Source organism: Coenobita brevimanus, chromosome 13 (genome assembly GCF_032717465.1).
Source record: "Coenobita brevimanus isolate Jiangsu-jjx chromosome 13, ASM3271746v2, whole genome shotgun sequence".
NCBI lineage: Eukaryota > Metazoa > Arthropoda > Malacostraca > Decapoda > Coenobitidae > Coenobita > Coenobita brevimanus.
In genome coordinates, this window is record NC_136966.1 from 37995488 (window position 1) to 38008480 (window position 12993).

A 12993-nucleotide genomic window follows, 5' to 3' on the forward strand; every position below is an offset into this window, starting at 1 on the left:
TTTCGCTTCTCAGGTGGTGGTGGGGGCAACTCACACACACGAGAATGCATCAGAAGGGGGTCACAACCTGAAGAAAGTAGAGGACTGCCACAAACGCAAGCGCATTCACAGCCATACTTGCAAGTGTTACCACTCACAGGGGAGCCAATGGCGGGAACTTAGGTGCAGGCTTGTAGGCTGGCAAGCTGTACAGCATTGCCATATCACACCCTACACTTGCCTCTGGGCACAGAGGAAGCAAAATGTGGCAACCTGACATCTGCATACAAGATTCACATCTGTTTGCCCAGGCAAGGGTCATCATGTGATGGCAACAGTGGATGACCAGTACATCATTAGGCAGTGTATAACTAATGTGGGCTGCCAGATGACTCTAACCATTCGGTAGGGAAGTGGACAGGTGCGTGTGGTGGGGGGTTTTGCACTAATCCCAGTGTCTGGGGGACTCCCGTCATTTGGTGTAAGGGCGGACAGGTGCTTTTACCATACGTTTACTCATGGCTTTTGGTCTGTGTTAGACGTGTGGTGGCCATTCGGACACACAACTTCCGGTAACCGGGCAACTTTGGATATTCGATAGAGGCAGACAGCTGCTGTCACCGAACATGTACTCGTGGCTAGTGCTCTGTGTTCGATGCACAGTGGCAGTTGGAAAATACTTATCCCAGTGGCCGTGCGACTTTGGACATTCGGTGGGGATGCTTACCAACATTTTGACACCGCTTACGGGTTATGGTCGGTATTACTCGGGTGCTGGAGGTTCGCTGGGAGTGATCAGACCAGCACGCAACTTTGACTATTCAATAAAGGGGTTGATGGACATTTTAGATCAGGTGGTGGGTTACGGCCTATTTCACGCTCATGGCTAGGGCCCAGCGGCCACGATACCAAATGTCTGAACATGTCAGCTGTCTAACCAAAGTTCTTGGGGACTTTTACATCCGGATAATGACAAGTAAATTCAGATAATGGTTTAATAGAGCCAAGGTTCAGTATCGGGATAATGAACAGGTCCGAATACTGCAAATCCGGATAAATGAGGGATTATTGTATTTATATTTTTTGAGCCTAAGGTCAGACTCTGAACAGACCTCGTATACATAAAAAAAATAAATAAATAAATAAGGGAGGAGGGCAAGGACATGACAGTAGGATAAGGGAAGAGGTGTGTTTCAACCCATGCTCCTGACCATAACGGTTAGAATTCTTTAGAAGTCAATCCTTTATCACCTTTTTCAAGGAGTAGGGAATGAAGCTACCATAATCCAGTGCAGGCAGTTCTCATTAAATAAGAGGAAGTGCTCCAAAACATCACAACGTATTGCATACATAAAATCAGCATTAGTAATATTCCTTCTATGTGGAGATATTCTTGTACCTTAACAAGCACCTTGGAGAAAAAAAAAAAAAAGAGAGAGAGAGACATACTGTAGGCATACTGTGCCCTCAACCAAAAAATTATCTGCATCAATGTGTGATCTATCTATCTATCTATTGCCAGACGCCATAATCCCGTACGAGGTGGCCATTTGGGAGGGGCACTAACCCTCCACCAACCCAGTTGACACGTAGGAAGCACGTATGGTTTGGTTATATGGTTACCACCCAGTGTTGTAAATGGTTTCTTGGCTTGCAGGTAACCATATGGCTTGTCACTCAATGTAAAGCCACCTGTAACGGAAAGAAAAGCATTAAGTAGTGACAGGAAAGATGGGAGAAATAGGAAGAGAGGAGGGCAGGCACAGAAAAAGAATGATAAAGGCTAAGGAAGAAGTAGGCAGCACTACATCAAGTGAGTGGATGATGGTCGCCACCACCTACCACTAATGAGCTTTGAAATTATTTGTAGAAATGAATGTGTTCAATTTTGATGTGCTGGTAATCCTCAATTCTTGTGTGTGAAACATCCCGTAATACACGACATGGGTGCAGAATAATATTTCTATGATTATAAAAGATGGATACAGATGGTCAATGAATTTCAACTGGTAGCTTTGGACCACAGGGTATCTATGTTATACTTACATCTGCCAAATACCCGCTACGATGCACGTTGGATACACAGTGATACACGTCAGCACTCCAAGACCCATAGCAACTGAAAAACAGAAACTGATGTAAAACTAATACTGAAATACAAGAATATACTGTATACAACTCATACTACTATATACTGGTGTGTGTGTGTGTGTGTGTGTATTTACCTAGTTGTGATATATAGGATATGAGCTACGCTCGTTGGGTCCCGTCTCTTTTTCTCGTTGTCAAATTTTGTTTTGAACTCATTTAAGTGCTTAGACCAGACAACCTCTTTGTCCAGGCTGTTCCACAGGTCTATGCATCTATTTGGAAAGCTATATTTCTTGACATCCTTCAAACAACTTGGATTTTCAGTTTCATTCCATGTCCTCTTGTTACTCTCCCATCCCATCCAAACAGATCATTTTTATCAATTTTATCTAGTCCCATCATGGCCCTGAACACTGCAATCATATCGCCCCTCTCTCTTCTTTCTTCTAGGGAAGGCAGGTCCTGCTTTTCCAGCCTCTCTCCGTAAAACAGATCTGCCAGGCTGGGGACCATCTTGGTTGCTATTCTTTGTATTCTCTCGACCTTATTTATATCTTTCTTCTTGTGCAGGGACCACACTACTGCCACACATTCCAACCTGGGGCAGATCATGGCCACTATCAATTTTTTCATCATTTCCTCATCCATGTAATGGAATGCCACTCGTATTCAGTCAAGAGATTGTACATCTCTCTAACTATCTTGTTAATGTGTTTTTCTGGTGACAAACTATCCTGGTCCAGCACTCCCAAATCTTTCTCTTCTCTCACTTTTTTGATTGGTCCATTACCCATCATGTAATTCAGTGATGGCCTCTTGGCATTCTTACCCATTTCCAATATTTTACATTTTTTTGCGTTACATTTCATTTCCCAAATCTGGCTCCAATTTTGGATCCTATTCAGGTCTTCCTGCAGCATTTTACAGTCTTCCTCAACTTCTACTCTCCTCAAGATCTTCGCATCATCACCAAACAGACTTGCATAACTGTTCATTCCATCTACCGTATCATTTACGTACAAAAGAAACATTACTGGCGCTGACACCAAGCCCTGTGAGACTCCATTTGTTACCTCCCTCCATTCAGACATCTTGTCCTTTATTACTGTCCTCATTTGTCTGTCTCTCAAGAGTCTCTCATCCACTCCAGGACGTTTCCCTTCAGTCCTCCTACGCGTTCCAATTTCCACATTAGTCGCTTGTGGGGTACCTTATCAAAGGCTTTCTCTAAATCTAGATACACACAATCCACCCAGCTGTCTCTCTCCTGCAGCACGTCAATCGCTCTAGAGCAGTGGTCGGCAACCTTTTCAGTGCAAGGGCCAGAGAAAGCTTCTAGCAGTAGCCTGCGGGCTGGAGTGCCAAAGAGAACCCAAAAGTGAGTGTACAAAATTTTACAGAAAAGCATGCAAACCAGTGACTAGATTACAAGAAATTTATTGAAAAACATGCAAATCATTGACTGCCGAAAACAGTTTGTGACAATATACAAAAAAATATATATATATAGAAAAGCAGGCAAACCAGTGACTAGATGACAAGAAATTTATTGAAATACATGCAAATCAGTGACTGCAGAAAACAGTTTGTGACAATATACAAAAATTTTGTAAAAAAGCATGCAAACCAGTGACTAGATTACTAGAAATTTATTGAAAAACATGCAAATCAGTGACTGCAGAAAACAGTTTTATCAAGAGACATGCAAATTAGTGGGATGGTTGGTGCTGTTTGCCATGGAGAAGTGATTCAAAGTCTGGATCGATTGATGATGTAGACAAGAGCAGAATGTCATTGAGGTGGGGGTCACTTAGCTGGGAGCGAATGCGAGACTTTGTATATTTCATTTTTGAAAAGAGTTGCTCACAACAGTAAGTGCTGCCAAACATAGCAACGATGAGTTTTACATGCTCAATGCAATTTGGAAATTTGTCAGAAGGGAGGACGAGGTCACGGAAGAAGGACAGTGGAGAAGTGGTACGGTACTTTGCCTTCAGTTCATCATTACACTGAAGCTTCACCATTTTCTCCCTGGCGATTTTCCGTGGTGCTTCTGTGGTAAAGATCTCAGTCATACAAACTTGCCCCGCGCTACTCGCCGCAATCACGTCGCGAGGCACCTACTTACTCATTTAGTTGGCTAGGCTGTTGCGGGCCGGATTGTTATATAAATATCAAGCAGGGTGACGGGCCATGAGTTCGGACTCTGCGGGCCGGATCTGGCCCTCGGGCCGGAGGTTGCCCACCCCTGCTCTAGATTAAAAGTTCAACAAGTTGAAAACACATGACCATCCACTTCTGAATCCAAACTGGCTCTCAGCCAACATGTTCATCTCCTCCAGATATTTTATCGATCTGTCTTTCAGAATTCTCTCGCACAATTTTGCAACTACGCTGGTCAGGGACACTGGTCTATAATTCAGGGGTTCTTCCTTGTTTCCTCCCTTATAACTTGGTACCCACATTGGCCATCTTCCATTCCCAAGGCACTTTCCCTTCTTCCAGAGAACACACAATTAAATCGTGAATCTTATCTGCCAGTTGTTCTCTGCATTCTTTCAGTACCCAGGTAGAGATTCCATTTGGTCCTGGGAGTTTCCATACATCTTGAGTTTCCAGTAATTTATACACTTCCACTTTTATGTCTTTGATCACTACATTTCTAGTCACACCTTCCCCCTCCACAAAATCCCTTTCTTTAGTGAAAACCAATTGGAAACATTTGTTCATTATTTCAGCTTGCATTGATGCATCTTTGTAGATCTCTCCTTCTACTTTCAGTTGGGTAATTCCTTCCTTTTGTTTCAATTTGCCATTAACAAATCTATTAAACGATTTGGGTTCTTCCTTAATTTTGTCAATTATACCTTTTTCAAAGTTCCTTTCTTCCTCTCTGTGTATTCTTGTATACAATTTCTGGTTCTTTTATATTCTTCCTTTGATTTATTATTACCTCACTTTCTCCATTTGTTCCATGCCATGTCCCTCTCTTTTTTTTTGCTGTCATGCACCTTCTGTTAAACCAATCCTTCTCCCTGTTTTCTTTCCCACTTATTCTTGGAACGTGTTTCTGCACTTCAGCATTATAGAGGTCTAGAAAGATATCCCACTGCCTCTGCATCTCTCATTTCTCTGTATTTTCTCCAATCCTCATTTTCGAAAAATTGCCTCAATCCTGTAAAGTTTGTTTTCCCGGGGTTATATCTTCCCTGCCTATAAGCTCATCTCTTGGCATCACATTCCCTTTTATCATCTGGAACTCAATGACCACATGATCACTTTTTCCTATAGGACACTGATATCATAAATTTTCAAGTTCATCAGATTCTTTAGTTACTAGTAAATCTAATCTTGCTAGAGTGTAATCTCCTCTGAATCTAGTCTCTTCTTTGACCCATTGGGTCATAACATTATTCATTGCAATGTTTAACCCTGTAGTGCCCCAGGAATCTCCACTGCTTCCCGAATCCCATTTCTCCCAGTTCACTTCTTTACAGTTAAAATCCCCCATCATGATTATGTTATTGCTTTTCTCAATCACTTTCTTGAGATAGCTACCCATGTCTAATAACATCTCCTGATATTCATTGTCATTCCACGCCCTTGTCTTAGGGGGAATGTATACCACTGCGATGTCTCTCTTGCCATTCTCTCCGGTTTCTAGTTTCATATTTATTGCTTCAGCCTTACCCTCTCCCAGTTCCACATTTTTCACACTGATGTTATTCTTCACTGCTATCATCACTCCTCCCATTTTTTCTTTTCTGTCTCTTCTTCACAGTTTGTATTTGCCATCTTCCATATGGATGTCAATATCCTCTCTTAACTAGGTCTCTATAAAGCACATAATATCCGGTTCATGTACTCTCAAGTAATCGTTGATTTCTAACCTTGCCGATATTAAACCATCAACATTAGTATACGCCACTTTCCAACTTTTTTCACTGTTCTTTGTTCCCTCTTCTCTCCCTCTCTCCATCGGTACCACTTCCACAATTTCTGATCCATAACTCTCCAATAGAACACTGTCTTCTCTTCCTCCGTTCTCTGTTCGTTTTTTGCCTTTGCTTCCTTTAATAGCCCCTTTATCTCAGCTCTTTCTTCCTCATTTGCGTCTCTCCTTATCCAAACATTCTTGAGCTCCTCCTTTTCTGATAATTTCATTTACCACTGCCTGAGACTTAAACTTTACTTTAAGTGGCCTCGCCCCTCTTTCCTCGTACTTTTCTAGCCTAGACACCTCTTCAATCTCTTCTTGAGCTTCATTGTTACTTTCCATAACTACTGATACAATCTCTGCCTTATTCAGTTCTTCTCTTTCCCTTTCTGACCTTATTGTCATCCGTTTTTCTTTTAGTTCCGAAATTATCACTCATTTTTTCTTGTCTGCTACATCCCTGACTAAAGATTCTCTACTTAGTACCCTAACAACTTCCTTTTCCACCTTTTCACTGCTTTGATGTTCTATGATCTCCTTCAGATTTATATTTCCTTCCTCCTGGATTTTCTTCCACCCCTTGTGCTGCTCCTTGATTTCCTTAATATGTTCATCATGCATCCTTGACTTTGATTCATGCTCTTCTAGTTATTTTCATCCTGTTCCTTTCTTCTTCCAACCTCTTATTTTCCCTCTTGAGCTGTTTTATTTCATTTAAGGCAGATTCTTACTCGGTTTTAATTCCATAACTTGCCTTTCTTGTCCAGCAATGCATGTACAGATGTTATCCAACTTGTTCTGAAGTATCTTAATCTCTTTATCCTGTACAGGTTATCCCTTAATTCATGCGGAATTTTTTCACGCGATTTCGATTATCCACGAATTTTTTGGTACAATAATTAAAATATTAAATTATAGTATTCAAATAAATAATTTTAATATATGAGAGAAATAAATAAAATATAAAAATGCCAACCCGCCGCCCGTGCGTGTACGTGTGTGTGTGTGTGTGTGTGTGTGTGTGTGTGTGTGTGTGTGTGTGTGTGTGTGTGTGTGTGTGTGTGTGTGTGTGCGTGTGGGAGGTTGGTCTCCCACGCGCCACACAGTTTGAATCTGACCCTCCAACCGTGCATGACTCGTGAATCGTTTTTTGTGGCTTATTTTTCTGCCTCCCAGTGATTGCTTGCCTTGTTTGCCAACATGGGGGCTAAGCGTGGTGCTAGTGATGCACGTGGTAACACACCAAAGCGGGCTCGTAAAGTGATGTCACTGACAGAGAAAGTTAAAGTGTTGGACAAACTTAGAGAAGGAATATCAGCGAGTGCTGTTGGTCGTATGTTTGGGGTGAATGAGTCAACTGTTCGTACAATAAAGAAGGCAGAAAGTAGCATATGTGAGGCAGTGAGGGCTAGTGCACCAGCCTGTGCTAAAGTGTCTCATTATAAGAGAGAGAAGCACATTATAAAGATGGAAAATGCCCATTTTTGTGGATGGACAACTCTCACAAGCGTGGTATACCCCTTGACTCCAACATAATTAAAGAGAAAGCACTTTCTCTGTACCAGACTGTGTGTGAAGCTGACGGAGGTGAAGGCGCTTCATCAGCTCCTGACACCCCAGTTTTCAGTGCAAGCAAAGGGTGGTTTGAAAATTTTAAGAAGAGATTTTCCCTTCTTAACCTCCGCATCTGTGGAGAGAGTAGATCAGCTGATCATGAGGCAGCATGTGACTTCCCGGCTGAACTAAGTGATATAATTAATGAGGGAGGCTACCTGCCAGAGCAGGTCTTCAACATGGATGAAACTGCTCTCTTCTGGAAAAAGATGCCTGCCAGGACCTTCCTCAGCCGTCAGGAGACCATGCCCCAGGATTCAAGGTAGCCAAAGATCGGTTTACGCTGATGTTCTGTTGCAATGCAGCTGGTTTTATGATTAAGCCGGGCTTAATTTACAGGGCTCAGAATCCTCGTGCCCTTAAAGGAAAAGACAAGAAGCAGCTACCTGCCTTCTGGATGGCAAACGCTAAGGCATGGGCTACCCAGCCTCTCCTGAAGGACTGGTACCACTCCAACTTCTTACCTGAAGTGCGTAATTATCTGTGTAATAAAAAGCTTGACTTCAAGGTCTTCCTCATCTTGGATAATGCCCCTGGACATCCACCAGCCCACGAACTTGAAACTGAGGGTGTTAAGATCCTCTACCTCCCCCCTAACACATCTTCATTAATTCAACCCCTTGGATCAAGGTGTTAATCGCGCTTTAAGGCACATTACACCAAAAAGTGCATGCAGCGCATTGCGGCTGGGATGGAGGATGAGAATAAGTCCATCATGCAGATGTGGAAGGACTACAGCATCGCCGACTGCCTTCAGACAATCAAGGGGGCCTTGGACGAAATAAAACCACACACAGTGAATGCATGTTGGAAAAAATTGTGGCCAGAATGTGTTCACGAATTTAAGGGGTTTGAGTCTGTCTCAAAAAAATCCACTGCCTCCCACATCGTATCACTGGCACGACAGATTGGTGGGGAAGGATTTGACGATATGGATGAAAAGGAAGTGGAGGAACTGCTGGAGAGTCACAGAGTAGAGTTAACAAACGAGGATCTGGTGGAGCTGACTCAGTCTACTGAGAAGGATGAGGAGGATGAGAAGGTTGATGATGGCTCGCCTGCATCTCAGTTGACGCTAGATAACTTGGCTGAGGGTTTAAGGATGCTGAAGGCAGTAACAGAACATTTTTACAACATAGACCCCAACATGATAAGATCCCTTAAGTGTAAAGAACAGGCTGAAAATGCTTTTGCTTGTTACCGGCAAATCTTCGGTGACATGAAGCGAGCTGTATCTCAACCTAAAATAACAATGTTCTTCAGCCAGCGTTCATCACGTACATCCCCCAATCAGTCTACAACCCCAGTCATCCAAAGTGACGAAGATGATGTTGAGGAAAATAAGGTTGATGACCCGTTGACTCCTCCTCCCACCACTCAGTAAATCCCTGCTCCACCACCCACTCTACCACCCACCAACGCCTGTGTTTGTCAGCTTTCAGTAAGTTTTTTACTTATATGAGTTTTAAAATTCCCCTGAAAATTAGTTATTAACTCCTCCCACCATGCCTACCTGCTACCCGTGTGCATAAATGTGTGTGTGTGTGTGTGTGTGTGTGTGTGTGTGTGTGTGTGTGTGTGTGTGGAAGGTCGGCCTACCACGCACACAGTCAGTTTGAATCCGACGGTCGAACCGTGCTTGACTCGCAAGTCGTCATTTATGGCTTATTTTTCTGCCTTCCAGTGATTGCTTGCCTTGTTTGCCAACATGGGGCCTAAGCGTATTGCTAGTGATGCATGTGGTAACACACCAAAATGGACTCGTTAGGTGATGTCACTGACATAGAAAGTTAAAGTGTTAGGCAAACTTAGTGAAGGAATGTCGGTGACAATTCGCCGTCAGGACGATTCCCCGTCATTTATTTACATACCAGTTTATTTAGCAAGTAGAGTACACTAGTTTTTTACTTACATGAGTTATAAAATCCCCCTGAAAATTAGTTATTAAAGTATTAATTAATCAATAATACGTATGTTTATAGAATGGCGGGGAATCGTCCAGGATGCAAATTGTCCTGATGGGGAATCGTCCATGTTTTGACGGTGAATTGTCTTGGAATCGTATGTTTGGGGTGAATGAGACAACTCTTCGTACAATAAAGAAGGCAGAACATAGCATACGGGAGGCAGTGAGAGCCAGTGATTCAGACTGTGCTAAAGTGTCTCCACCTACGCCTATAAATTGTCTTGGAACCGTATGTTTGGAGTGAATGAGTCAACTGTTTGTACAATAAAGAAGGTAGAAATTGTAGCATACGGGAGGCACCAGACTGATACTGTCTCCACCTGTACCTGTGCTTCTCAGCTTTCAGTGGTAAATTTCTTACATTATTGTTGTTTTTCTTACTTTATGCTAGTTCATTAGGTGTATGTAGTGCATAAACAGTATTATTCAGATGTAATACACTTAATACACATGCGTAATTACGTGCACACATGGGCAGAACACATACGCAAATTTACCACATACGCGAAGGGTCTGGGAACGTAACCCTCGCGTGAATTAAGGGCTTACCTGTACTAAGGTCCGATCCTGTAACTCTCTAATTATTGACCTTACCTTCTTTAATTCCTGGACATTCTTCTCTGCCATTTTCTCCACTCCTGTAACTCTTGTTTGATTCAGTTTAACAATTCCTTCGCCCTTATCCTCATCGGTAAAGCCCTGAAACTCGCCGCTATTAGGTGTAAACAAAGGGCTGCCTCCTTCGGCCATGATGCAACCTATGGAAACTTTCCACTTTGCCTCCCTCCGCCATAATGCACCCTATGAAAACTATACACTTTCACTGTATTTTGTACTCTTGTTGGATCACAATCTGCGCTTTTTTCACCGCTATCATATGGCACCACCATTCACGTATTCATTTACATAATCACAATAGGCAGGGTTCCTTTTTGCTGCTGGTTCGGCAATTAATTCCCCATGATCCACAAAGAGCTCTGTCTCCGTCGGCGACCTGTGGTGTTTGAAATAAGTTATCCACCCACGGTGTACATCCACGTCATTTTGTGTGTGTGTGTGTGTGTGTGTGTGTGTAGTTGTAGTATAGTCTATTTTATTGATCTGTGCAGCTGAGATGTATGCGGGAAGTAGGGTGTGTTTGATACGCAGCTGCTGATTGGCTGCCGATGATGTCATTGATGTAAATGCAGGCATGTACTGTTGTGCAACATGCGGACGAAGATGTGCACCATGGATAAATAATATAGCGCAACATGCGGACGTGAGTGTACACCATGCGTGGATGTAGTGCAACAAGCGGACGTGGATGTACACCGTGGGTGGATAAATTATTTCAAATGTCACTCATCGTTTTGTGAAACTTTATAATCAACTTTAATTTTCTTTGATAACAGTATACTTTTAAAGCTAATTTGGACCTCTTCAGCTTCAGAAATTATTCCATATTTAATTTTGCAGCTTGTACTGAAGGCAGTTTAAAAATTTAAATATATATGTGTTACAATAAGGACAAGTGTAGACTTAAATCATCGGTGGCCAATCAGCAGCCGCAATTCAAACACACCCTACTTGGCCCATGCATTTCAATTGCACAGGTCAGTCAAACAGACTATAGTAGTTGTTCCCTAGGCAGTCTGGCTAAACAGCCCCGAGTCCCTAACCCCTTAAACGCGGCCGTGTACAGTCGTTCACCCCCGAGTGGCGGGGTTGTATCGCGGTCTGAGTACCTGTAGGAAAATATTCGCCAAAAATCAGAGATTAACCCTAGAACATTATATTTGGTATGGCAGATAGTACTTACATTCAGCTTTCTCCAGAGACAGGTGTTGAGCCTTCGTGGACTACCCAAGGACTTGTGGAGACTTGCAAAGTTGGGTAACCAAATCTTCACTTTCACACCTCCAGCAACCCGGTTTCCCCTCTACCACAGCCTCATTCTGTCACAGTAAACTTTATACTACAACGTAAAGGTAGTTAGGATTCCGTATTTGTACAATAAGCACTGAAAATAAGGCTAAAATCAACGGAGCGTACGGCCGACATGAACTGTGGCGGCGGTCTTCCCGTCACTCAACAAACATTTCCATTTTCACAGCTAAAAACATGTATACTACATTATTTTCAATCATATTACTTCCCAAAAGATCACCACGGCGCGCTTTTTATTCTGCCTTACGCCCGCCACTTTATTCTTGTTCCTGTCGGCCGCTTGCACTGACTGGGAAGAGCTAGAACTCGCCATAATGTCACTTTGAAAGCCTGCAGTAAACTGACGCTAAACAGGGGCAAACCGTGAGAAAAAAAGCTAGTGTTACAACTGGGGAAACAAGCATTTCCTAGTAGAATAAACTGCTTGTGAGACGAGAGCACAGATTTACAGTTCTGAGCGCTCAGAGCGCTGCCATGTATCACAGTCAGGCTGGCCGGGCCGTGGTGGGGGGGGGATGGGGGGAAAACGCGATACTTGGCAACAACTGAGGTCAGTAGTACAAAGGTAAAGTATGCTAGTTGTAGCTAGAGGGTGGTGGTACTGATAGACAATACCAGCTGGAGCCTGCTTGCCCGCGGTTATTCAAAATTTACTAGAATCGCAAACGCGACGACCCGCCATTATGTCCTTTTCGCCGAGCGTCACAAACGCGACGATCTGCGTTTAAGGGGCTAAGGAAGGCCACGGCTGAGACCGGGCTTTTCCACAGAGCTCTCAAGGAGTGTATGTTGTGCTGTTGGCACAGGTGATTGTGTGCAATGCAGTCTTCCATAATGTGCTTAACAGTAAGGGGTGCTGTGTTACATCTTGGACAGGCATCAGTAACGGAGTCATCCAGCCTCTTCTGGTAACTTAAGAGGGCTGGATGATGCACACACCTCAGCCTGGCCAGGTGGACCTGTCCTCACAAGGGAGATAAGATTCAGAAGGGTGGATATCAGGAGGCCGTGCATGCAGCTGTATGTTGTTTTTAAGTGACTGAATAGAGTGGCGAGTGATTTGAGTATGGATATGCTTCTGGAAGGTGGTCTAAGGCAGGCAAGGGGAGAGATGACACTATTTGTGTATGATATCGTGTGTTGTTTTGATGTTCCCTGGTGTGTGTGGATGTGCTGCCATGTACTGTAGTGTAGTGGATGTTGTGGGTTTGTGGAGGCTGCAGAAAGAATTTGGGTGCCTCTCATGTCTAGATGATCCTTGACTTTGAGGACTTTGGTTTCTTGATGTAGGTGGTCTGTGTGTGTAGTAGCTGTGCAGCCTGTGATTATTTTTTGGGCCTTGTTCTGTATGGTCTGTAGGGTGTTGTAGTGATTTAGTGAGGTTAGAAGCCCAAGTAGGGCTTGCATAATTCATCACTGAACGTATATATTGCTTGTATACTGTGGTGGTGGTTTCTTTGTTGTGTCCAAATGTTGT

The 12993-nt window shown here is 43.2% G+C and overlaps 1 protein-coding gene across 1 annotated transcript in view; it reads right to left on the reverse strand.

Moving 5' to 3' along the window:
• fwe (calcium channel flower) overlaps positions 1 to 12993 on the reverse strand; it is a 211924-nt gene that overhangs the window by 186451 nt on the left and 12480 nt on the right. The window contains exon 2 of the mRNA XM_080285184.1: positions 2026 to 2098. Coding sequence (XP_080141310.1) covers positions 2026 to 2098 — 73 coding nt within the window. The remainder of the gene's footprint in view (positions 1 to 2025; positions 2099 to 12993) is intronic.